The sequence below is a fragment of the Anabas testudineus genome, chromosome 9 (assembly GCF_900324465.2).
Source record: "Anabas testudineus chromosome 9, fAnaTes1.2, whole genome shotgun sequence".
Taxonomy (NCBI): Eukaryota; Metazoa; Chordata; class Actinopteri; order Anabantiformes; family Anabantidae; genus Anabas; species Anabas testudineus.
Window position 1 is genome coordinate 24,929,891 of NC_046618.1, and position 26,822 is coordinate 24,956,712.

The window sequence follows — 26,822 nt, forward strand, 5'->3', positions numbered from 1 at the left end:
GTGCAATGACAATAAAGTTATTCCATTCTATTCTATTCTATATCTCATCTCATTTAACTTGGTTATACTTCATTGTTTGTAGCATTTATAGTAATTAGCTGCAGAAATCAATGACTGAACATGTTAAAGCATCTAAAGTTACAGTGTGATGTGGTCATATATTTCTATTTCATTGCAGTAGAAGAACAACATATTGTTTGTTGTATCCTAACTAATACTGCGCAGTATTAGTAGCAGGTGTACATTGTTAGTTATACACCTGTACTGAGCAAAAAAAACGTAATATTTTATTATGGATTACAGCATTAAATATAAAATAGTTTAAATACTTAATAAAGTAATTGTACTTTTTTTTTATCAAGTAAATTTCAGAGCATGGGCTTAATACTTAAGTACAGAATTGAAGTGGTATTTCTGCTTCTGAGTATTAGGTTTGTGTGCTTGTGTACCACCTGTGCCTCAGGATAAAGTTAAGGGTTAAATTAAATTAAAGGGGAATGGTGAGTGTGGGTGGTGGTACTGTACACAGTTCTGTGTGTGTGTGTGTGTGTGTGTGTGTGTGTGTGTGTGTGTGTGTGTGTGTGTGTGTGTGTGTGTGTGTGTGTGTGTGTTTCTTTTCTATCCATTCATCACGTAGACCAGATGCTAATCAGCTGCCATTAGTGACCACTTCCTCCCTGTGCAGAGCTCTCAGCCAATAGGACGACAGATAGAGGAGAGATGGCCTCATGTGTAAACAGTGAACATCCTGTCACTCCCTCCAACACACTCTGTAACCCGGCCGTCTCCTCCCAAACCTCAGGAGGACTCAGTCTGTCATTAGTGACCCACATCACAGACCAGTTCTCCCTCTGTTACTACTTCTGGATCCAGAAAAACCTTTTTTTTCTCCCGACCACTTTTCTTTAACCTCAAGAAGAAGAGAAACACACACGAGCAGTGTTTGTGTACGACAATGTTTGGAGTCTGTCATTCAGAGCAGAGTGAGCAGCATTTTACTGCTGCTGTGTGTTGATCGGTGGAGGAGGAAGTACTCAGGTCCTGTACTTAAATAAAAGTACTAATGGCACATTATGAAAGTACTTAATAACAAGTGAAAGTGCTGCTTTCCTCAAATCTTATTTGAGGATGTAAGAATAACCAGGAAAATGTATTTTTAAGTCTGAAAAGTAAAGTCACTGCAGAAAAAATGTTTAAATACATTGTTGTCTTATTATTTTTCATTAATTAATGTGTTTGTAGTGTTTTACTGATGTAGATGGAGCTTATTTTAAACATTACTGCAGCTAAACAGGAGTTTAATGGATAATAAGGCTTCATATCGGTACAAAGTTAAGTATGAGTGGCTCAAAACTAAATACAGTACTTGAGTAAATGTACTTTTATCCAACCTTGTCTGTTGATACTCACCCCGTTCCTCAGCCAGACTAATGAATCCTGCTTTGAGACCAGATCCGAGGTCTGGAACCTGTCTGCAATAACAAACAGACTTCTGATTTCAAACTGTTCGTAATTAACCAAACACAGTTTCTGCAGGTTCAACAAAGTTAAGACTTGTAATGACTGCAGATATTCTGCTTTATCCTACAACACTGGTTGAGTTTAACTTTAACTTCACATCATGGTGGAAACATCTTCTCAGTGTCAGAGTACCTGTGACAGGTGAGTCTACAAGCTCGTTGCTAGGAGACAATGCCGGACAGCTCATGATCATGTACTCAGCATCTTCCACTGAAAACACAACAAACAGTAGATTTATCACCATGGATGGATTTATGACACAAAGGGATGTTTTCATTCTCTCATTAACTTCAAGGAAACTCTGGACTTCACAATACTTCTGTAATTTAATTACATAAATCTTTAATAGAAGAAAACCTGGTTCAAAACGATTCATTCATGTTGGGTTATCTACTTTGAAAGGCCTCTTAGCTTCCTGTCTGTGGTTCTGATGGACTACAGCTGCTAACCTCTCTGCTCCATGCACATGTGAGAACAACATCAAACAATTGAACATAAATATAAGTTATTTGGAGGTGGAGCCACTTTCCAAGATCTGCAAGAAAACCCAAACTGTCTGTCAGAGGTTCAGATGGTCAGAACCAACCCAGGATCCTTCATGGCTCCGGTCTCAGGTCTCCCTTGAACTGATTACTGCTGGAACACTAATCTCACTGTCTTCACAGACTGAAAGGCTGCCGTCCGAGAAAGAAACTCCTGCTCCAAAATTGGCACTTTGAGGCTCAACTAAAGTTTGTAGTGGATCACTTGGACACAAAAAACATTATGGAGGAAAAGTTTCGTGGTCAGTGAGACAAATGCTGATTGGAGGAGTAAAACTGAGGCACTCAACCCGAAAACAGAGTACTGCATTAGTTTTAAACACGGTGGGGGGAGCTTCATGCTCTGGGACTGTTTTCTGCACAGAGTGGATGAATAATGGAGGAGGAGGATTACCTCAGAATTCTTCAGCGTAACCTCAAACCATCAGCTACGAGTAGAAACGTGGACACAGTTGGACAATGATCCCAAACACACATCAAAGCTGGTTGTGGAATAGATGAAGCAGGATTCTAGAATGGTTTACCCAACGTCCTGACCTCAGCGTGACCTCTGTTTATTTTTGACCCTGGGTGTTGATGTCACAAACCCCAAATGAATCAAACCCCGTGAACCACATTCTTGGGGTTTTCTGCTATTGACGATGTCAAAGAAGTTGTGTGATCATTGTGCCCCAAAAAAAGATCAGTTCAAAGACATCTGTAAAATTACTTTTACTGTAAGTTCACGACGAGTGAGCAGTAAGTAAACGTACGACTGCGGCTTTATGTCGGACACTTTTTACCTCTTTGTGAGCGTTTTTGCTTGTCGTGAGTGACGTGTCTTTTTACTTTGACAAAAGAACAGTTAGTTCACACATTAACCTCTTCTATTGCAAAGATAAAAACATAAAAACAACAGAATTCATATTAAAACTCACACATAGAGAAGAAAAAGAGGTGAGATGACAGAAGCAGTGCTGAGGAATTCTTACCCGGGGTGTCGTGTGTTTGCAGTTTGGACAGCAGATCAGAGATGGATTTCTTTTGAGCCTGAGCGATGTAACTCAGGTTCTCCGAGTCCAGAACAGACAGAAAGGACTGCAGGTCCCAGATCAGCTTGGCCAGCACTAAGACAGAAAGACACAGAGAGAGAGACAGGTGAACAGCTGGGCCCAACTTTAGAAATACTCCATGATAAAATCCTGCTTTCATAATGTTAAGTAAATGTATTTATTGTATATATTTAAGTGTATACAGTATCATTGTGCAATTTTGAAGTACTAGTACTGAATTCGATTATTTCCATTTTATGTACTTTGCCTCCACCACATGTATCTGATGCTTTATGTCCTTTATTTAGAATTTAACAAACTAATACATGTTGATATTATCTTGTGGATGAAGCAGCTGTCAGAATATAAAGGGTTAAAATCAGCTCCACCTTTACCTGCTGCCACATAACTGACATTTAAACATGAACACATCCGTTATTCTGATCCAATAAACAGTGTTGAAGGAAAGTACATTTAAATCAACCTTCACCATTATAGTTTTACCTGTGTAGTTTTACCTTATACTAGTTACCTTATCTTGAACTGTACTACTACTACTGCAATACTAGTATATTATAGTGATATTTTCAGCACAAGGACAATTTAAAATGCAGGTCTCAGTAAACTGAAATCTGTGAATATGCATCGTATATGTGAGTGTGTGTATACGGTTGAAACCAATGATTATTATTTTTGATATATTTATATCTGATCCATGAACTGTTAAATGAAAGACAGTAAAATAAAATAAAAATAAATAGTGAGGAAAGTGTTGTGGTGTACTGTTTGAATTAAAATGTTTACTGTGGTTAAAGATGAAGAAAAGCTGCAAATCAGCACATTTGAAAACCATAAAAACTATTCAGTTAGGGTACTTCATATTTTAATAAAAATGTACATAAATAATCAAGTTATAAAAACAGTTGCTGATTAATTTTCAAATGAGTGAATAATTAATTAATTATTAGTTTAATCTCAGACTTTTAAATTGAGTTTAATTTTGCACAGTGCATCGGAATAAATCCTAATAAGTTTAGGAAATCTGCCGACTAAAGCACAGATAAGTGTCGTATTGAGTAAATGTAGTTACTGTACACCAGTTGTGTGTTTGAGCTCATTATCAGTTCTCATCTTCCCCGGGTGGGGGGGGCAGTGAAGTGAAATAACAGAGAAATGCAGCAGAAAACAGACTTTATCTGAGCGACAGTGACTCATGCTGTGACTGTTGACAGATGATCAGAGCGATGACTCGGGTTAGATCACTGCAGTTTGACTCTCTCAGTATCTGTTTCTATCACAGACAAACTGTCTTTAGCTCTTTTCCTTCATGTCTTCAGTGACTAAAGCTGAACAATATCCTGGAAATGAACTGTATTACAGCAACTGTACTTATCCACAGCAGTACAGGAAGTATTCCGATCCTTTAATAAAACAAAGTAATACTCTATTACAAGTAAAAGTCCAGTGTGTAAATGGAAAAGTATAATCAGAGGAAATGTGCTTCCACTACACAGGTAGTAGAAGTTAAAGAACAAAATCCCTTGATCTAAACCCATGTAACTTTTATATTATTATATTACAGAAGCAGTAATAGAAGAAGTACTTAGATCATTTACTCAAGTATCAATACCAAAATACTTATATTTATATTAGTTATTTATATTATTTATAAAAATAAAAGTCCTGTATTTAAAATTACTTAAGTTCTAATAATTTTATATTATTAGATTATGATTAACATGTTAATCAGTTTAATGCTGCATCAGGTAACAACAGACAACTTATAAAACATATTTTACTTTATTCTACTGCACTTTGTTTTATTAATGTGATTCTGAAAAATAATTGTTTAATAAAAATTAGATTTTAACCAAACCGCCACCAACGTTTTCCAATATTTATCCTTAAACAGAGCAAAAAGTTGTAGTTAATCGGCCTTTGTTCGGTTCAGCAGCAGACAGAAAGTGATGGGGGTTCAGTTTGTCATCCGCAGGTTGATAAACATGAAAACTGACATGAGGTCCATCTGTGTTCGAGTTATGAATGAAGCTGTTGTCTCTCTGTGAATGAACGGACTGTGTTTTCACTTCACAAGAGTAAAGAGCTGAGAAGCTGCAGTAAAAGACGAGTATTCAGCCTCACAGACGAAAATATAAACCTTTAGTTTTGTTTCTGGATCAACGTTTTATTTCTGTCTGAGCTCATAATAATAATAGAAATACACCATCTGACTGTACCACTCCACAAAGTATCAGTGAACAAACATCAGGGTGTTTCCTGTGTAACCGTACCACAGTAGACATACCGTTCTTAAACTCTAGTGACCTGATCACACCTGTTCAGGTAAAGTTTCCCACATCCCACCTCCTCTCAGCCGTTCCAACCTTCACATGTTAATGGATGAGACAGAATAAACACTGATAAGTTGCTAATGTTTAACACAGGATAAAGACTCTGTGCTGTTACATCACCTGAAAAAACTTCAGTTTTATCTAAGTACATGAAATGAGAACACAGGTTCTCATTGGAACCTCCTAACGAACACCTGGCACCTGCTCTGTGACTAAAAGCACCTGAAGAACCTGTAAGATCTCCTCATTTGCCACGACCTACTAAAGAACAACCACTTGTCACCTGTAAGATCTTCTGAGTCATCACTAAAGCAACACTAAAATCTGACTGTGTGATCATTGGAACCTAAAAGGCTCCCAGAACCTCCTCAGTAACCAGTAGAACATCAACCTTACTTAGGAAATGAGTTGTTTCTGTGGCTGCGTAACTGAACTGAAGTGGATTATCATCAGAGGGAGGGGAAATGTAAAAAATGTGGAGGACAACCCAGCAGACAGTCGGTGATTGTGTGGCCGCTCCATTCAGACGCACAGAGTGAGTCCAGTCACACTCAGCTCTGTGTGGGAGATGAAGGTTAAATGTTTCTGATTAACTCCTCTCTGCTGATTTTAAGGATCCTACAGCTTCTGCTTATCAGCCTGCTGCTGTTTTAAACACTGATATGTGCATAACTCACAGACCCACCACGCACATACGAAATCAGAAAGACGCTTAGAAAACAAAGACGAGAAGACGATTTTAAACTGGACAAACTGCTGCTGGACTCAGAAATTAGGAGTTTGTGTAACTGAGCGCTGCTTATCTGACCATCAACATTACTTCCTGTCTCCGGCTTTGAAGCTGCAGAAAACACGCACACACACACACACACACACACACATACGATGCCCACTGTCCCTTTGAATTGTAGACAGATGAAGTCAGTCATAATTAACAGTCACAACATCTTTAAAAAACAGAACTACAGCAACAATTAACACAATAAACTCTGATCACAGCCTCATTTAGCCTCTTTTCCAGATTTAAATTTGCCCTCGGTGGAACTTAAACTCTTCAACAAGGCTGTTGAGTGAACTTTCAGAAATTCATTCAATCAAATTCATTCAAGTTACCATCAAAACCTCAGAGAAACTTCTGTCAATAAAACTAGAAAACATTGAGTTTAATCAACTAAAATAATCATAAATGATTAATTATAATAAATAAATAATTAAAAAATCTACATATCTACAATCTTAAATCTACATATATATATATATATATATATATATATATATATATATATATATATATATATATATATATATATATATATATATATATATATATATACAGTACATATATATATAAATGTGTTAATATGTACTCAAATGTTGTATTGCTGTGCCTTGAGTTAGATAGAAAAGTGCTGTATAAGACCTTTTACCATTTAAAAGTACTAAATACACAGAGTGAAGAAAAATGGGGCCTCACAGACTTTTACTTGTTTAAACAACAAACATTAATGAAGGCTCAAGTGAGTGAATATTTGTTACAGTAGCGTCACTTTTACTGAAGTCAAATTGAAAAGATTAGATAAAAGTGTGTATTACTGTGATTTAAACTGCTTTACCATGAAAACCGAACCCTGACATTAGCTGAGAGATGGGATTAGCTACAGGGTGTGGGGCAGCAGCAGCTTTCTCTTTCATCCTCTGCTTGGTAAATATAGAACTGCAGAAGCTTTTACGTTACTGATCGGCTGTTTCTTCAAACGGACTCAACCTGAGGCGTTTCATCAGCCTCACAGCAGGAAGCCATGAACTGGTCCCAGTGTTGAAGTGTTTAGTCCAGTTTGTGGATTTCTCTGTAGTCACTGAGCTCACTAATAAACCTTAATATAATATATAATCTGACTTTTACTTTTTGTCATCGTCCATTTTAACTCGTTTGTACAAAACTAAATAATAAAGCAGAATACAAAAAACAACCACGCTAAAATAAACAATTAGCGTCCTTAGCATTTTATTTCTGTAGCATTTGTTCTCAGGAAATAGCAGCCGTGTCGAGCATCATCATCATCATCTTCTTCATCACAAGTTCAAATGAGATTTTAAAAAAGATTCAACTCTGTCTGCATCTGTTGTGAGGACGTTAATCCTCTTCTGAACAGTTACAGGATTGTGTAACTAAACTGCTTCAGTAGTTCGTCAGGATGCTGTAATGGAACAAAGATGCTGAAGATGCTTGTCACACACTCAGTCGGAATCTAAACAGTCTATTAGCTCCGTCTCCTGAGGGCAGCAGGAGGAGGAAGAAGGATGATGGAGGAGGACAGGCGGGAGTTTCCGATGGTCATGCCGCTGTAGTTAACATACCATCAATGTGATAAAGAGACCACAGACGGATCCCACAACGTGACTGATGGGGATATTTTAGCTGCAGTCGCGTCAGGTGTGACGGACGGTAGTGATGTTGATCATGACTGTTTCCCCTTAGCTCCCGTACCCTGAACTGAACCCTGACCTTTTACTGACCACTGAGGAAAAACACAGTTTAATGGGAGGTGTTGATGAGACAACACCGGCCCAGTGCACCAAGGAGAAATAGAGTTTACATCAGTTTTTCAGGTACAACTTTGGTTTTTGTTGATCTTAGTTCCAAATCCTAATTGTAGCTTGATGGGAAACTGAGACTGTCTATTGGATCAACACTTCAATCCAGACTGAAACCAACCAAGAACTACTGTACAACCCTACTGGGGCCTCTGCTCTGGGGCCTCCTACTAGTCTGATGTACCAGCCAAACCTTCAATGGATGGCACCCAGGACACATCCTGATAAACCACCTCAAGTGGTCTTATAATGTGAAGGAGCAGTGGCGGCTCTACTCCAAGTCCGAACTTTTTAAGGTATCAGCTGATTGTAGGCCGCCCTACAGAGGAACCTCTCCGACTGAGAATCAGCTTCATAACATGGTGGACGGGTTTGTCAGTGACTCTAGAAGCGGTGTTGTCAGGAAAACTGGTCCCAAGGGAGGAACGAGACTGAAAGTCAGAAAACCCAAGATGAAACAGACTGTGTTAACTCGCCCAGTTAAGGTTGGGAGGGGAGCTCGCTGGTGAGCATCTTGTGGTCAGGTCTTGACCCACGAGGCCCAATCGAGTACAGCCCAAACAAATTACATGGAGCTGCCACCTTGTGGGCCCACCACCTGCAGGGGCAGGAAGTAAATCCGGTGTGATGTCAACCGGGCAGCGGGAAAGTCAGGGACATAGGTGTGCTGATCCCCGAGTCTGCAGATCTAGGGACTTTCTGTATTAATAGTTTTTAGATTTGGATCCTAGAGCTAAGAAACATTTAATTTATTTGGACGTCTACTGGCTCCACTTTCTTCTCCTCTGACAGATGTAGATTGTTCAAACAGAATCTGAGGAACTAATAAATACAGAAGTTTGATTCTGGACGCAGCAGCTGTCAGGACATAAAGTTCCACCTTTACCTGATGTTACTGCATCCGTAAGTATAATACAGTAACTTCATGTATGACACTCAGTGTGATGAGTACTTTTGCTTTGGGTACTTAGGGATTTTGTTAAGAGTACTTTGTACTTTTACTCAAGTACAAGTTTGGAGTTCTTCTTTCACCACTTATGTACAGGAAGTTTTCCTCTTCCACAAAAACAAATTAGTCATATTAAGTTAATGATAATAGTAAAACAGAAACTTGTTTCTATATTAGATACTTTTATATTTATATTTAATACTTTAAGTTAATTGTCCTTATCATACTTCACTTTTAAATGCTGCACTGGAATGTTTTCCCAGTGGTGGTAAATACTTTTACTTCAGTAAATGATCTGAGTTTCTATCCCACCACTTTTAATGTGGATCGTTTTAGCAGGATAACTGTACTTATAAATAGTAAAATGAGTTTGGTACCTTTCTGTTTGTCCATGTCTTGTTTGTCGTCTCAGTAGCTGCTGATGTTCAGTCTCATTTCTCAGCTCAAGAATCCAAACCATCAAGCGGCCGACAGATTTCCTCCTCTGTAAACTCTGTGTGTGTCTTTCTGCTCTGTGTGAGGGAGTCTGAGCTCTGCCGCTGTGTGATACCAAAACACGAGGGAGGAGAAAGAGGACGGACCAACACACTCATTATGTAGAGTGAAAAACAACATCCACGCAGAACCAGAACCAGAACCAGACTTCATGTAAACCAGGTTAAATGTGTCTATATGAAAGACAGACATTGAGTTTAAAGAAAGTTTTTGAACAGACAAATGAACAGAAAAACAGAAAAAGACAATAGAGACAATAGAAAATAAGGAGGTGGCTTAGAGTATCACACAGCACAATGTGATTCCTCTTATTTTGACTTTATATTCAAGAGTTTTAATGACTAACATAACATAACCATAACACATCTGCAGGATAAAGCGATAAAAGTAAAAACTAAATTAGACCTTGTCATATGAAAAACGTCCAGCAGCCAACTATCTACAGTTCCCATGTTTCTGTTAGAAGGTGTCCGTGAAGACAAGACAGCTACTTAAACAGCAATAAAAACAGTAGCTATAAAACCAAACTGTGCACATTTTTCTACTTGAAATAAATAAAAATAAATCAACAAAGAACATAAAAAGAAAGATGTAGTACAAATAGTAGAATTATTACCATTCTGACAGTTTCAACTCAGAAATTATAACTTTGTAAAAGCAGACTGTATGACAGAGCTGCTGTACTGGACATTAGACTATATTAGTCAATAAAGTGGTCAGGGAGTGTTTAGAGTCTCAGTTTATACAGAATAACTCACTGAATTCATGAAAACCTTCATCTGTTCATATAAGTGAAGACTTTTACAGTTTCATTTACATGATCTCTTAATATTGTGAAGAAGAAATAACTTTATTTGCTGAATATAAATGTGTTAATATAAATGTGTTAATATAAATGTTTTAATATAAATGTTCTAATATAAATGTTCTAATATAAATGTTTTAATATAAATGTGTTAATATAAATGTGTTAATATAAACATGTTAATATAAATGTGTTAATATAAATGTGTTTAATATAACGTTTTCCTATAAACCTGTTAATTATAAATGTGTTAAATACATGTTTAATATCACTGTTCTAATATAAACTGTTATTATACATGGTTAATCTAAATGTGTTCATCGAAATGTGTTAATATAAATGTTCTAATATAAAATGTTAATATAAATGTTTCTAATATAAATGTGTTAATATAAATGTGTTAATATAAACATGTTAATATAAATGTGTTAATATAAATGTTCTAATATAAATGTTCTAATATAAATGTGTTAATATAAATGTGTTAATATAAATGTGTTATAATATATTTGTGTAAACGCTGCATGTTTCATCGACCACTCAGGGGGCGGTAGGAACCTGTAAATCTCGCGATGTTACATCTTTTCTCGCCGGCGAGGAAGAGTTGCGGAAGAGGGTAAAGGTTTCCTGACGGCTCAGCAGGCTAACAGCTAACAAAGATAACTACCCACCTAACTAGCAGCTTGATCCGATTTACAGCTTAGACTGCTACCCCAACCGAAGGTAAAGCAACTGGCTTTATATCACAGAGTGTGTGTCGGGATATTTTTGGATGGTTTTGTTTTGAGTCTAGATAAAAGTGCCCTCCTGCTGTTAGCAGTTAGCAAGGCGTAGACAGGACTGCAGCTGTTAGCCGGTTAGCAACAAAGCTAAGCTAACATAAGGGATTCACAGGTTTTCACAGAGAGGGAAGTCAGCTGACACGGTTTAGTGCTTCTGCTACAGATGTCTGCTTTTATCCTGCGTGACTGTCACGGTGTTTAACGCTACAAGCTAAAGCTGAGCTCGATGTTTAGCCTTTAGCTGTGTGTTAGCCTAGCCGGAAGCTTCCTTTTGTTTGTTTCTGCACACCAGGTTCTGTTCAGGTTGTTTAAACACGGAGAAGACAGAGAGAAAGAAAGACAGACACACGGTCAGGGAGTGTACTACCTGTTTAAACCTACACTTAAACTGTTTTCTAATCTCCTCACAGTATCGAGATGACAGCCGCACCTTACAACTACTCCTACATCTTTAAATACATCATCATCGGTGAGTAACGTCGTTTATTACCCTCAGGAGCTCCAGTGTCTCACTGCTGAGCTGCAGTAAAAGCAGAAGTCAAAAGTCACACTCACTTAAAAGTGAAAGCACTTGGATGGAGAAGTAATACTTCAAATTCTTTACTCGAGTTGAAGTACTAAGATCATAATCTGAAATGTACTCTGAAGTAGCAGCACTGCATTAAAGATTATTAGTTATTTATCTGCTGTCACATACACAGAGTGGAGGAAAAGTTCAGTATGTCCTTCTGAACTGTAGTCGAGGAATAGTATTAAAGTTGCATCAAATGCAAACTCTCAATTAGAATACAGATACCTCAAAACTGTAGGTAAAATGTGACAAATGTACGAATATTTATAATAACATTATATATTAGCCTAATTAATATTATAATTATTAATCAAATGGCACATAAGGAGGTTAAAATCAGCTCCATTATTACAGAGGCAGTAATAATTGTGTATTAGTTATTATAATTCAGTGCTAAATGTGAAATGTGCCACTCCAGATAATGAGTACGTACTTAAGTTGGTTCTTAAGCTATATTTTGATATGCAACGAATGCAGGACTTTTACTTGTACCAGTATTTCTACAGTGTGATATTAGTACTTTTACTGGCAGTATTTTACTCCACCTTTTTTTCACGTTTGTCAGTTGGCTGATTGTCATCTGTGGTTGTTTGGTGAGATGTTTTTAAACCAGTGAGGTGACACACATCTTCATATAAGACTGACTGAGTGTTCCATTAAAGAACTCATACATTTAATGTTTCTTTATTTGTGAGTAACAAATCAAGCAGAGGTCCCTTTGTGGCTGCAGAATGGCCTCTGTAGATAATTTTACACAGATAAAAACATGTTTTGTTACATTAAGTGTTGTTTTATTACTGACCTGATCGTGACACACGTTGTAAACACAGCAGAGTAAAATCACAAAGTACTAATAAATAAATAAATATTGAAAGGAATTTTACAAATGTACTAGAATATGGCATTTTATGTAGTACTGTGTTTTCAGCTCATTCAGGTCAGATGACTGGACAAATCAGTCATGTGACCTGAATCCAGCTGAGCTGCATTTCACCTACTGAATGACCCAAAACCAGGAAGTAAAAACAGCTGCAGTAAAGAGCTGGCAGAGCATCACCAAGGGACGAAAACAGAATTTGGTTTTGTCGGTGGATTCTAAGTAAGATTTGTTCTTACACATCTTAGCCACTAAAATTGGAGGTCTGTGTAAAAATGGTTGTAAATCCTGCACTGTTAAACCAGTATGTTGGAACAAACTTAAAGTAAAGCTGACAGTCGACACTCATTCTGTTTCACTGAGCCAACGTGAGCGGAAGTACTGTCTCAAACTCTGTGACGGGATGAGTTTAAACTTAAGTGAACTGATCAAACTGTCCTAGTTCACAAACCTCAAGTTGAGTGATTCTGACAGAAGAAGCTGAACCTGAGTGATTTTACTTTGATTTCTCTGTGTCTCCAGGTGATATGGGAGTAGGGAAGTCTTGTCTGCTTCATCAGTTCACAGAGAAGAAATGTGAGTATTTTTCTGTTTTGTTTTTTTCCCCTCCATCAGTCGTGTGTGGTGAGATGAAGAAAGCCGGTCATGTCATGCGGATTAGGAATCCAGCGTTCTTTTTTAGCAGTACTGATGCCGTGGAGCTGCTACAGTTAACTATGAATCTCTTTGTCCATCAACAGAAATTAAAGGATAAGTTCACAGTTTAATAATAGTCAAGTGCTAATTTGAACAGTGCAGCAGATTTTTCTTGCTGTAATTCTTCCTTCTTTGATTAAATGAGAGTTGGGGACTTTTCACAGGGGCCTGTTGTTTCAACCATCACTCCTGCTCTACGTCAGAGTTCCTGTGTTTGTCCTATGGTGTTGTCAGTGCTAATATTTACATAAATGTGTTCTGTGTGTATGTGCAGTCATGGCAGACTGTCCTCACACCATCGGGGTGGAGTTTGGGACAAGGATCATGGAGGTCCACGGTCAGAAGGTGAAGCTGCAGATCTGGGACACAGCCGGTCAGGAGCGCTTCAGAGCCGTCACCAGGTCCTACTACAGAGGGGCTGCCGGGGCCCTGATGGTCTACGACATCACCAGGTACTGAGGTGGAGGAGCTGGTGGGTTTGTGTCTAAATCCAAAACAAGCAGCTGTTTGTAAAAATGTGGAATGATGCAGAGAAAATACCGGAGTTTTGTCATTTTCATGTTTATTTGATCTTTTTACGTAGAAGTTTTATTTTGTCATTGCTGTTTGTTAAGCGTAGGAGAAGCAGACATGAAATGAGCAAGAACTTGATGTTTCTTAGCTGAAGTTTAGTTTTTACAAAACGAGCGTAAATTCGATTTTTATTTTTAATCACGACCTTTCATTTGTCTGTGTGTAGGAGAAGTACTTATAACCACCTGAGCAGCTGGTTGACAGATGCCAGAAACCTGACCAACCCAAACACAGTGAGTCATCAATCTTTCACCAAATAAATTTCTTCTGGCTTTATCAAACATCTCAACAGTAGAAGAGAAATTTACAAGTATGGAATTAGTTGCTGTTTTTTCACAATAAATCTGCAGCATGTAAAGATTTACTGTTACTGTAAAACATTCATTAAGACGTGGTTCAAATATTTAAACGTTGAAACAAAGGTTACCGCTTTGTTGTCATTGAATCACAGAGTTTATAATTCGGTTAAAAGACAGGTGGTGACCTTTAATTACAGATAATTAGTAAAATGTGCAAACAACGTGTTTCAGGTGATCATTCTGATTGGTAACAAGGCCGATCTGGAGGCTCAGAGAGACGTGACGTACGAAGAAGCCAAACAGTTCGCCGAAGAGAACGGTAAGAAGCCTGTGTGCAGCAGCTGAACATTAAAATGGATTTTAAGCTGAAACACATTAGTCTGACTGGTTGTGATCTCTGCTTTCTGTTACTGATAGGCTTGCTGTTTCTAGAGGCCAGCGCTAAGACGTAAGTACACACAGTTTTTCCCTTTCACCATTAATCACACCCACTACGCTGGCTGTGGTAGATTGTGTCCGTTGCAGCCTGATACTAGTCGCTCAAATACATTTTTTTTCAGTAATCTCTGTCTCTACTCTCACAAAGTGAAACAGCAGATTGAATGAAAAAGGAAAAACTGAAAAATCGCATTGGCATCTAAACCATGAGGGCAGAGGAACTTCCCACAGAGCTCAGAGACTATAAATCACTACAAGACTACAAAACGTTTCATTCACTGTGCGCTTGGGAATTAAATTGATTCCAGTTAAATTAATTGAGCAGCACAGATTACAGCTTCTGAAATGATCATTTGAATCAACTCCTCTCGTCACTGTCTGTGTTATTGTGATTCTTCATCTGTCTTGAATTTCTCCCCCAGAGGGGAGAACGTGGAGGAGGCCTTCCTAGAGGCAGCAAAGAGGATCTACCAGAACATCCAAGATGGCAGTCTGGACCTTAATGCTGCCGAGTCGGGAGTGCAGCACAAACCGTCCGCACCACAGGGAGGCCGCCTCAACACCGACAGCCAGCCGGCCAAAGAAGGCTGCAGCTGCTAACCACAGACAGAAACTACAGACCCATCACACACAGGACGGACAGAGACAGACAGACAGACAGATCCCCTCTTCTTCAGGCACTAACTTCAGCATCTTCCAGTGCATCAATCAGTATTTATCTGGATTACATCTGACACAGGAATGACACAGTCCAGCCAGCTGCTGTCAAAGCCAGACCTCGGTTCAGTACCCAAAACTCAAAACACAAGACTCGGCTTCACCTACTCAAACGTTTGCCAGCTTTAGTTAAATCAGGACCTAAACCAGATCCCGAATCCCACAACAATCCAGACATCGTTGTGTTGTGTTGTGTGTAAAACAGTTTCAGGGTCCAGGTCATCCAGACCGAATCTAGATTATCATCTGATCCCTCTGTATAAACCAATCCTCCTGGCTCTTACTACGCCACTGTCACGGCCTAGACTTGTCTAAGGTGCTGTTGGCCCAACTGAAGCTAGGGTGAAGGTCTAAACTGGGGATCATTGTCATACAGGAGGTAAAACACACACATTTAAAATTAAAAATAAAGTTATAAGACTTAAATCCCAGATCTGTGATGCACCAAAACATGTCCCGGACCTGAGTCAAAACCAACCCTTCTAACCACAGAAAAGGACAGCCTTAAACCCATAACCAGACATCTGCTTTTACCAAGACTGGACTTCCCTCTGGACCACATCCCTTCCATGTCTAGAGTGCTGCTGTCACCCCCACATCACAGTGAAACACCCAGAGATGAATCAAGCTGGACTCATATCAGTAAGACTCAAACTCAGGGTAGAACAGCTCCAACTTTCCTAGACTGGACTAACCTCTGGATATAAAACAGCCATGTGCTAACAAACCCATGAAAATACAAGACTAATTTGGACCGACCGAACCCTAGAACAGAACATTGCTATGGACAGATCCAGAGCCTAGACTCGAGCTTGGCTGTCTTAACCCCTTAAGGTTGGCAAACCTGGACTGTTTTAAATCCCGAATAGGACAAACCCAGCACAAGGCAACGCTTGAAAACACCCACGTCCTAGAAAATATAATACAGTGTTTCAGAAAAAACCTCGAGTCCATCGTCGACTACATGTCAGTAAAAGTCACTCTGTCCAGATCTGGAGATTTGGACAGATTCAGTCTTCACTCAAGCTCTCCCTTCCCCGTTCCCGACTACCTTCAAATCTAGACGTTAACTTAAAATTACCAACATAATCTGATCCATATTTTATCTGAACCCTCTGGGTTTAAATATGTAATTCTATCTACACATGTATGATATCCTATCATTTTAATCTTAAGAGTGGCCTGGAAACATTAACATTAACATTTCTTCCTCTGCTGTAATTCATCATCTCAATTCTAAAATCTACTGAGCTTCTTCACAGAAACTGTAGGATCGGGAGTTCTTAAGTTCTACTAGTCACTAAAATTCAGGATCCCTTTGTGGTTCTTGCTGTTTGGATCAGCCTTACTCTTGTCTCTTGCAAAGTTCCTAACTTCATTCAAGTGCAATCCCAGAACCTTGGTCTTCTTCAAAACGGTTCATAAGACGAGTCCATTGCTTTAATCTCAGCTTAGTTCACACTAGGTCCACACGTATGCGCACACTGTCGAGCATTAGAGATCGTCATCCAACATGCATTAAAACTTTTAGACACCATCCAATCCAGATAAGACTATTAAAGGAATGCTATTCGGTCCGAAACCTACAGGAAGCCGAACTCACCCAGAAACCAAAGCCAACATGTTTGCAGCTTCACACTTTAAAAAACATCTAAACTGCTTTATTTAGAGCGACTTGTACATCGATGCACGAACAACACTTATCACTGTGGAGAGATGCACCAACTTTAAAAAACAAAACACTTATCTGAACCAGAATGTCACTGCTGGTGCCTCAGAGCATCACAAGTCCAGGAGAGATTTTTATTAATCATTTTCTTTTTCTTTTTTAAAACCAAAAAGAATGGAAATCTATTTTGACGTGACAGCTCCCCTAGTGGCCATTTTCTTGCCTCCCTCCAGTTTAAGTAATTTATTTCTGCCTATTCTTGTTTTGTTTTTTTTAATGTTAGGTCGGGAATACAGTTCATTACAATGCGTCTCAATCTCTGATCTCTGAGAACTGAAGCTGTGTCACATGTATTAGCTTCTTAAATGTAGAATGTAAACTGAATATTTGGAGTCAGGAGACAAAGTGTGTGAATGAATCACAAACGTTTCTATCTGTAAGCAACACGTTTGGGACGTTGCACAGAACTTAAAACTATGCCTTTTGAAAAAATGACTTTTTAACGTGATCAGGATGAACTGAAAATGCCTGAGCTCTGATATCAGCCTTATCGTTTCCTCCAGTCACCAACAAAATTATAAAATGTAAAATAAATGAATGGTCTTAACGGCTTTAACCGGTTCTACCTGGGTCCATCGGTCACTTTAGTTCCAATCATTCCAGCTCTGTCTAAAAGAATGAAGCTGTATTTTAAAGCTGCAATGGTCGATTTTGTGTTCAGCAGTGCGTCAAAAACAAGATAAGGTGACATATGTATAGTGAGTACAATTTGACGTTTGTTTCAGTGTTTTAAAAATTAATTAATTAGTGTAGCTTAGTCCTGATACGTTTCTGATCTACCCAGATTTACACTAAATAAATAAATCAGCTGTCAAGACTCCAGTTTGTCCACTTTCTCTCCAACAGGGCAAAACCAAACAAAATGTCCCAGAAGTGACAAATGTCTCTAACAAGCAAATGAGATAATGTATAAATATATAAAAAATAAAGTTAAACTGATTAAATAACATTTGCTGTCGCTTTAATCAGTTGTAATTTAAATTTTAAGCTTATAAGTGGTCTGTGCTAAATACGCTAATGTTGAAGGGAAATGTCAAATACACTGGTACAGTAAAAGGCAAATTAATCATTTTAATAAAAGGAGAATCGGTCTCTAGATGACATTACTGAATGTCACTTTATCTACACTGACCACGTTAAAATGTTTCAAAAGTTCTGTGTTAACTAGATCTAATTTTGTATTAACATGTTTTTTACAATAATTAATTGTAATTTGTTGATAAAATGTTTTTGTTACATGAAGATTAAGGACCAAATGATCAGGTTCTGTTTCCTACAGACTTCACTTCACTGACGTTTGTCATTTCTGGGACTCGGACGTTGATGACAGCTGATGGGAAAATCTGCCCTGTTTACTTTAACCTCTCCGTCCTCTGTGATGTTTCAGGTTCTGGTCTTGAGTCATCCAGTCCTAATTTAAGGGATTTAGAAACCACTGTAACCTGCTGTCTGCAAGTCCAGACTGACCTGGGGACTGTCTGAGCACAGAATCTGGTTTTAACTAACAGGTTGGTCTGACTGGTAGAGGTCAGTGTGATTTAACTCTGATTGGTGGACGGTTGATGCTTGATTTCCCTCCCTCACTGTAAAAATAAACAACACATCCTACTCTCGGGTTTTCACACATCCTGTCGCTTTGCATCACTTATTAACTGGCTCGCTGCTTTCACTGGTCACGTTTTGTTCAACATTCTATCAAAGTTTCCAGGGACCAAGGAGTCGCCAAGTTTAGAGAGACTCTTGTGTCAATAGTCGAGTGTTGTGACCACTGAAACAGGCTTTTCCTGCTGTAACTGTTCCTCTTCCTAAAAAGATAAAACTACCAGATCTGATTCTCTCATTCTGCATCACCCCACAGACGTTTGGCAACATTTTGTGAGCACACTTCATTGAAGTCATTTAGATTAAAAATGAATGTTTTGCAGAGCAGTATGAACAAGAGGAACCATTACAGCAAGTTAAATGTGTCTCAGAGTCTGTTGGCACACCTGAAGCTGTGCTGGAAAGTTTTGTGGTGACTGCATCTTAAGCTTCCTTCACCAGTGACGGAGAGAGGTCTGAAATGTAGGATCCAGTTCCCAGAGCGCTCCCAGATTAGATGCTTTAACAGTGACGTGGGAGAGCAGCACAAAAACCTTTGTCCCTGAAAAGCGAAGTGAATTTCTTTATACGATTGTTTTTTTTGTTTGTTTTTTTAAGAACATTTCAGCTGCAGGTTTCTGAGCTGCTGAGTTTTTCAATGATTCAGTGTGTTTGTAGCAAGAACAACATTTTAGCATTTTAAATCATTCGACTGCTCAGACGGACGCGATAAATCTCTGGTTTAATCCCCGTTCGCCGGCTGTTAACATGCTCTGTACGTTTTCCTTTTGTTTTCCGTTTGTTGATTTTCTTTCTGTCGAAGTAACGAACATGCTTCTTATGATTCTTTGACTATTTATATTTCTTAATCTGTGATGATTTTCTTCAGCCTCCACCTGTCATTGTATGAACATGGGGATTCAGTTATTTGTAAATAAAGTATATACATATATATATATATATATACTGTAAATGCTGATGCTGATGACTCAGTTTCTAATTATCTGATTTCTTATCTCTCATTTATTTTTATTTCTGCCTCTGGATATTTAACCGTTCACTAGTCTGACGATTACATATAATTTCATATGTTTCACATTTTTAATATAAACATTTGTCGAATCTCAAGACCTCCTTACGCTCACTCTGCCTTTGTCTTGTACCTTGTAAGTCAGTTTGGTCGAAATATTTAGAGGAAGACTGCGAACAATTTTCTGAGGAAAAAAGGTTTTGACCTCAAAATATTCTGAAAAATAAAAATCTTCTCAGAATATTCTGACTTTATCCTGGGTTTTTTAAAAACGACCCCCTCAAACACCGTCGTAACAGGAACACGTGAGTCTGAAGTTCAGATTCTCCAAGGTGATTTATTCATATGTTCATCAGCTGATGATTAAGGAACTTCATATTTAACAACAGTTTTTGAGTTTTAAACAGGAAAAGAGTCTCTTTAGGTGGTTCATCATCAATCATGAATCCAGTTCAGATCCATCCTGTGTACGTTCTGCTGCTGCAGTATATCTGTACTTCTTAGATACTTCTCAGGGTATTAAGTCTGCACTTTAAAATAACACAAAGCTTTGTGAAAATAAATCAGAAACTAAAAGTTGAGCTGAAGTAAGAATTCAATTTGATAAAACTATACCGAGTCCAAACTGCACGTGGAGAATCTGACGGAGATGAATCGTGTCGACAGTCTCGGTTTCAGGTGAATCAAAGAGACGGCGTCCTGCCCTCTACAGCACATTAATAACTGGGAACACGACTGGGATTAAAAAGGTCGAGGTTTTGGACCCTGAACCCCCACCCCCCCCCCCCACAGAGTGAAACCACCTCGTGTGAGAAACTTGAAACATGAACAGAAACGTCTCAGAGAGAAAAGCCACTTCCTGTGAGGATCCTCAGTGACGAGCAGAGGACCTCACTGTGTCCACGTGTCCTCGTCTCACAGTTCTGATTGACAGCTGAGGGGCTGTGATGTCACTACGTGGTTCTGCTCTTGGGGGCGGGCTCTGTCTCCTGCTCGTACTCGATCTCCACGTACGCTCGCTTCTTCCTCGCCGCTGAGCCGTTAGCCGGAGATTTGCCTTTAGATCTGGAGGCCTTTGTCATCTGGCCCTCCATCTCCTCTTCCTCCTCCTCTTCTTCGCTCGTCTGTTCCTCATCATCTTCCTCCTCATCGCTGCTCGTCTTCAGTTTGTTCATGTCCTGGCAGAGGAAACGAGTTTTCTTTATTATTTTTATACATCACATCGTCTCTGTTTTTGTTTAGTCTGAAAAAAATCGACTTAATTTTTTTAAACTGGTCATACTGGTTATACTGGTCATACTGGTTGTTCTGGTCACGTACCTCAAAGTCGCTCAAGTCGCTCTCGTCCACCTCGTCTTCTGCTACAAACTCTTTCTTCCCAACATCCTGCAAACACACGCACATTAGTTTAAGGTTTCAGACTCAGGAGTTTTACTTCTTGCAGCGTATTTCCAGACTCTGGTATCACTACAGAGTATTGGTTAATGGAAGTCCCTCCTCACCTCGTCATCCTCCTCCTCTTCCTCAGACTCTGACTCGCTCTCATCGTCCTGCTGCTCCAGAGCTCTGTCGAAGGCGTGGACAGGGAAGTTGTAGATGTCTCCGTACTGAAAACACACAACACAGCAGCTTGTTAACCACATTTTAACACAGATACTCTTCACATGTTTAGTTCCTTTTTTAGTTTGTCCATCACTGCAGTTTGACAAGCTGTGTGAGGAGTCGTACCGTTCCCTGTTTGAGTCTCTCCAGCAGCTCCTTCTCGATGGCGTTGTCCAGCTGAGCAGCGATCAGAGCTTTCTCCTGCAAACAGATAAAACAGGTGAATGCATCTTTAATTTTAACGAAGTGAAGAGTTAACAATGTGCTTATCCATGTGTGGAGTTCACTCACCTCTTTCCTCTTCTCTCTCTGCTCCACCTTCCTGCTGAGAGGAACCAACTTCCTCCTGAAATCAGACACGTCAAACTGTGTCAAACAGTGTCAAACAGCTCTTTACGTTAACATGTGAACACTGTCAGCACCAAATGTCTCATTAATTAACAAGGGGTTCCCTGTTAATGTAATTTTACTGTAACCCCAGAGTGAAACTAACTCATTAGCTCAGATGAAGCCTCCAGGATGAAATTATATAGTTGTTAGTCACTGTCTGAATTAAAGAAATACACAGTGAAACTTATTTCTATATTTAGACGTTAGAGGACAGATTATAAGTCTGATGTTGAAAAGATGTTTAGAAAATAACAGTAAACACTTAAGATCATTTCAGGGTAGAGACAAACTCAACCAAAATAAAAGAACAAGTGGTGCAGACAGACCACTGAGCTGCATCACAACACCTTTATCTGAGCTTAAGAGTGGCACTTGAACACATACAAATGACGGCGTCAGACTATCATTGACATCCTGACACCATTACGGCTCTTATACATCCTGCTCCGTGTGTTTACTTCATGCAGTACATTGTAGTATCCTAACTCAGTACTTACTGTCTCTTGAGGACCAGCTTGCGCATGCGGATCAGGTACTGAGTGATTTTGGTGAATCTCTGTTTACACTTGTGTCTGATGAACCGAGGCCAGTAAATCAAGTTCTCATCGATCTGTTCCAGAGCTTTCTCGTAGTTTTTACTGAGCTTCACCTGCACAAAAACACACAGACACCAGCTGTTTAACAAACACTGACAGCAAACATCTCAAAACGTCCTTCTCTATCCAAAACAAGATTTGTCCTCACCTTCTCCCACATCTTGGCAGGAAACGCTGCTCTCTCGATCACCTTCATGTAGAGAAAACACTGACCTGAACAGAAAATGCCACGAATCGGTTTACTGTTTGATTATGTTTGAATTAAAGTATCTGCCCGTATTTTATTGAAAAATCCTGATTGTTCCTGGGTAATTTCAACAAACCTTTTACAGATCTTATTGGACTCCTTTTGGCTGTTTGTGATGGTTAATTTGTCGATCACTATATTATATGCTACTATTTCAGCATGTAAATCAAAGAAGTCACATGATGAACTGCCATCATGTTTGCAGGTTAATGTGGGTATGGGAACGTTACCTTTCTCCTCTCTGATGGTGGCGTACTGGCTGTTGGCCAGAGGACAGGACGAGCGGTTGCACAGCCCTGTGATGTTGTATTCATTACGACAGAAGTTCTGACTCTTCGTCCTGAATTAATAAATGAGAAAGTGAGAAGATACAGAATCACACCTCCAGCTCATTGTCTTTGCCCTTTTGGTTGATTATATTCTGGTATTTTGAGCCATTTAGTATAACCAAATTCCCTATTATGAAATATTTCAAAGTTATAGAACAAATTATTGAATAATTCAGTTTGACACTTACTTTACTTTGTAGGAGCAGAACTGTTTGTTTCCAATGATGTCCCAGATCACCTGCAGCACGGAGATAAAACATAATACATTTAATATATTAGCACAGCATAGAAAAAGTCTATCGAGGAGTTATTGATTAGCCATCCACATTTAGATAAATTCTAAAAAGATTTGAAAAATCAATTGTTACAGAACCTGAAGTCTAATTCAAGTTCTGAGTTCTTCACATAAGAAAACATCATAAAGGCAGATTTAAACAGTTTGAAATAAAACTGGGCTACACTAAAGAAAGATTAGATACAAAAAAATGTAGTAAACTGTATTTATCCTAATGTTGTATTCAGATATTAATTACATTTATTAGTATTATATTAATGTAATGCGTCTTAATGTTCTATATACATGACAAAAAAATACAGATTAAAGATATAAGACGAAAAAAAAACAGTCTACACAAGGTTCTGCTGACTTGTTTTTCGACTCATAATCTTGTGAGGTGTATGTTGACAGAGAAGCTAAGCAGCCTAAAATATACACATTTTAATAGTGATGTTTGGTGTAATGTTTAAGAAGTAAAAACTGGGTCCACCTATCTTTGGGTTAAATAAGCATCTTTTAAGATTATATTTATGTCCGTATATAATTAGAAACGTTAGATAATAATCTTGCTACTGAAGGTTAATGATAACTGACAATTAATTTAACAGAAGTTACAGGTTTTTAATACTCGCCGGTAAGCTAACGTTAGCATGAGAACTCCCCACGTCACATTAGCAGCTTCGTATTAATTTATCACACTTACGTCGTCGTGTTGCATTTTAAGTCCGTTGTAGAGCTGCTCACAGCTTCACCACCAAGTTCAGTTTGTCTTAATGAGAATAAATAACCTAATATAAAGTTATGAAAAGAGTTTTCTGTCTTCGAAGCCACATGGACGTTTAGGGAGACGCCATCTTTGTTTGCATGATGTATGAAATCTCGGCCTCGGACGTCAACGTGACGTAATATCGCGATACTTCTAAGATTTATTAACAACTTTTGTTTTTGACAAAACATACAAACAAATTGTAAACAAATTGTAAACAAATTGTAAACAAATTGTACTAATTACATTTATAAAAATACATTAAATTAATCGGAAAAATAAGTAAATGTAGTCCTACATGTAACAAAGTGTAGAACAGAAGTATAGAAGTATTTTATTTAAATAAAAAGTTATTTTACCAAATTTCCCAGTAAGAAATATTCAGAATATAATGTTCTCATTGGAAAAAAAGGGAAACAGAAAGAACAAAAAAAACAACAACTAACAAACACAAAAAGAAACTTAAATTAACATAAATTCGATATTATTTAGCTATTATGTGGTATTTAAAATCGTATCGATAAGTAAAATAAATAAAAAATAAATAAATGCCAATAATGTAGATGTCACTGTAAGCATAAACATTTTTAAATAACACTATTTAGAAGTGCTTTAGTTAAAAAACAGACAGCGTATTAGAAGTTTAATGAGTCATGGGTTTGACATCTTTTGGGTTTCCTGGTTCTGGAGCTAAACCCAGCTGTCAGTGGGCGGGAGGCAGGTCCCACCTGGACAGGTCAGCAGCCAATCACAGGGCTCTTTTACCGCCACGTTCAGTTATTTCAATCACGATTTAAGGTTAAATGTACGTTCATTGATGAGTGTTCGGTGATTAATAAACAGAAATCAAATCAAATGTACGTTCATTGATCAGTGTTCGGTGATTAATAAACAGAAATCAAATCAAATGTACGTTCATTGATCAGTGTTCGGTGATTAATAAACAGAAATCAAATGTACGTTCATTGATCAGTGTTCGGTGATTAATAAACAGAAATCAAATCAAATGTACGTTCATTGATCAGTGTTCGGTGATTAATAAACAGAAATCAAATGTACGTTCATTGATCAGTGTTCGGTGATTAATAAACAGAAATCAAATCAAATGTACGTTCATTGATCAGTGTTCGGTGATTAATAAACAGAAATCAAATCAAATGTACGTTCATTGATCAGTGTTCGGTGATTAATAAACAGAAATCAAATGTACGTTCATTGATCAGTGTTCGGTGATTAATAAACAGAAATCAAATCAAATGTACGTTCATTGATCAGTGTTCGGTGATTAATAAACAGAAATCAAATCAAATGTACGTTCATTGATCAGTGTTCGGTGATTAATAAACAGAAATCAAATGTACGTTCATTGATCAGTGTTCGGTGATTAATAAACAGAAATCAAATGTACGTTCATTGATCAGTGTTCGGTGATTAATAAACAGAAATCAAATCAAATGTACGTTCATTGATCAGTGTTCGGTGATTAATAAACAGAAATCAAATGTACGTTCATTGATCAGTGTTCGGTGATTAATAAACAGAAATATATTTGTCTCATTCACAGCTCTAAAGAGGTCAAAGTTCATTTCTCCGTGACTGGAGCGGGTCTGTGGATCCGGTTCAGGATCAGAAGGGCTGAGGCGCACAGCGTAACAAGGAGGCTGCACCTGTCACGGAGGATCCGTGAAGAGTCCGATCATCACACTCATGAACCGAAGGATCAGAGCTCCGTCAGCCGGGGACCCGCACTCTATCGTCGGTCCAGCTCTCTGACTGACGGTGTCTCACTTTACAGGCGACATATATAATGTTTCATCTCTACATGGAACCAAATAAACAGAATCTCACATCTTTAAGTCGTTTTCTTATTTTATTAGATGCAACCTCAGTAAAACAGTGTTTTATAATCGCTCATCACAGGAGAGGTGCATTGTGGGAGTGCGCGTTTCAAACGTGTCTAGAGCGACGTCTGGTGTCCTGGAGGAGAACAACACCTCATCCTTAGAATAAACTTCATCAACGCCAGAATAAAACAGCTTCTTTAGACAGCTGCTCTCTGCTCAGAAAGAAAAGAAAAATGGTCAGTGACAGTAAAATATCTGAAAATGTTAAAAATAAAAAGGTTTATAACGATACATGAAGTACATCCATCCACTAAGACAAAATGTGTATTTGAGGCTAAGTAGATAACATAAATGTAGAAGTTTAGTCCTGATTTGTCTGACAATTGAAAATGATGGTGTTGTTAGAATAGATGCAGCTTGTAAAGGTGGAGCTAATATTAACCTGTCTTATGTAGTGACAGTAGGAGGATAAGTTTTTTCTTAACAAGAAGATTTAAAACTGCAGAAGAAACTAGTAACTAAGGCTGTAAGATATATGTACTAGAGTATAAGTAACATGAGACTCAAGTAACTCCAGTAAAGTACAAGTACCTCAAACTGTACCTAAGTATGTGAATTCATGTACTCAGTCACTTTCTACCTCTGGTGTTAATGCTGTTTTTAAATTTCATCGGCTTGGACTCAAGCTCCTGATAAATTCTGTTAGTTTTATGTTACTTAGTTCAATTCAGTTTATTTATGTGGCACCGACCTACCACAGAAGTCACTGAGTCAAAGCAAAATATCTAAGTCAAGAGGAGAATTTTACTTTCTTGTAGGCTAAGTGTCATGAGGTGTCAGTGGAAGATTTTTTTTTTTTAACAGGATTTTCAAATTGGGAGTGAGGCTGCAGAGGTTTGTAGAAAATTCAACAAATCTCCTTTGAGCAGCAGTGAAAAGGAAAAACTCCCTTTAATAAAAAACACCTGAAGCTGAACCAGAGTCAGGGTGGGCGGCCATCTGCCTCGACCACCTGGGCTGCGTGGGAAGACAAGATGAGACCAAAGAAAAAAGAACAAGTGGCACAAAGCTGTGGGTCATAACTTAGTTACTTTTCATCACAGGTACTTCTAACTCACATTTCCCAGTGATTTAAAAATATTACCCAACAATTCACATCAAAGAGCGATCGTGTCTAAGAACTCTGCAG

The 26,822-nt window shown here is 38.3% G+C and overlaps 3 protein-coding genes and 1 non-coding gene across 4 annotated transcripts in view; 1 reads left to right on the top strand and 3 right to left on the bottom strand.

The window, feature by feature from the left end:
* si:dkey-220o5.5 (actin filament-associated protein 1-like 2) overlaps window positions 1-9,522 on the bottom strand; it is a 17,155-nt gene extending 7,633 nt beyond the window's left edge. The window contains exons 1-4 of the mRNA XM_026342450.1: window positions 9,367-9,522; window positions 3,035-3,169; window positions 1,654-1,731; window positions 1,411-1,472 (exon numbers count right to left, since the gene is read on the bottom strand). Of these exons, the coding sequence (XP_026198235.1) occupies window positions 1,411-1,472; window positions 1,654-1,731; window positions 3,035-3,169; window positions 9,367-9,382 (291 nt within the window). The 5' untranslated portion in view covers window positions 9,383-9,522. The remainder of the gene's footprint in view (window positions 1-1,410; window positions 1,473-1,653; window positions 1,732-3,034; window positions 3,170-9,366) is intronic.
* Window positions 9,523-10,888: 1,366 nt separating this feature from the next.
* Window positions 10,889-17,786, top strand: LOC113150094 (ras-related protein Rab-14-like). The gene is made up of 8 exons (XM_026342485.1): window positions 10,889-11,012; window positions 11,482-11,540; window positions 13,042-13,095; window positions 13,490-13,667; window positions 13,955-14,021; window positions 14,319-14,406; window positions 14,505-14,535; window positions 14,948-17,786. The coding sequence occupies exons 2-8, from the start codon at window positions 11,489-11,491 to the stop codon at window positions 15,123-15,125; spliced, it is 648 nt and encodes a 215-aa protein (XP_026198270.1). The 5' UTR covers window positions 10,889-11,012; window positions 11,482-11,488; the 3' UTR covers window positions 15,126-17,786.
* A 2,113-nt stretch (window positions 17,787-19,899) lies between these two features.
* On the bottom strand, window positions 19,900-23,900 carry mak16 (MAK16 homolog (S. cerevisiae)). Its single transcript, XM_026342479.1, has 10 exons — window positions 23,727-23,900; window positions 22,935-22,984; window positions 22,648-22,757; window positions 22,319-22,383; window positions 22,072-22,223; window positions 21,476-21,530; window positions 21,311-21,385; window positions 21,085-21,189; window positions 20,903-20,968; window positions 19,900-20,760 (listed from the first exon to the last, which is right to left on the bottom strand). The coding sequence occupies exons 1-10, from the start codon at window positions 23,739-23,741 to the stop codon at window positions 20,536-20,538; spliced, it is 918 nt and encodes a 305-aa protein (XP_026198264.1). The 5' UTR covers window positions 23,742-23,900; the 3' UTR covers window positions 19,900-20,535.
* A 1,513-nt stretch (window positions 23,901-25,413) lies between these two features.
* LOC113151402 lies at window positions 25,414-25,510 on the bottom strand. The gene has a single exon (XR_003297719.1). It is a non-coding gene; the product is annotated as a small nucleolar RNA U13 (small nucleolar RNA).
* Window positions 25,511-26,822: the final 1,312 nt, after the last annotated feature.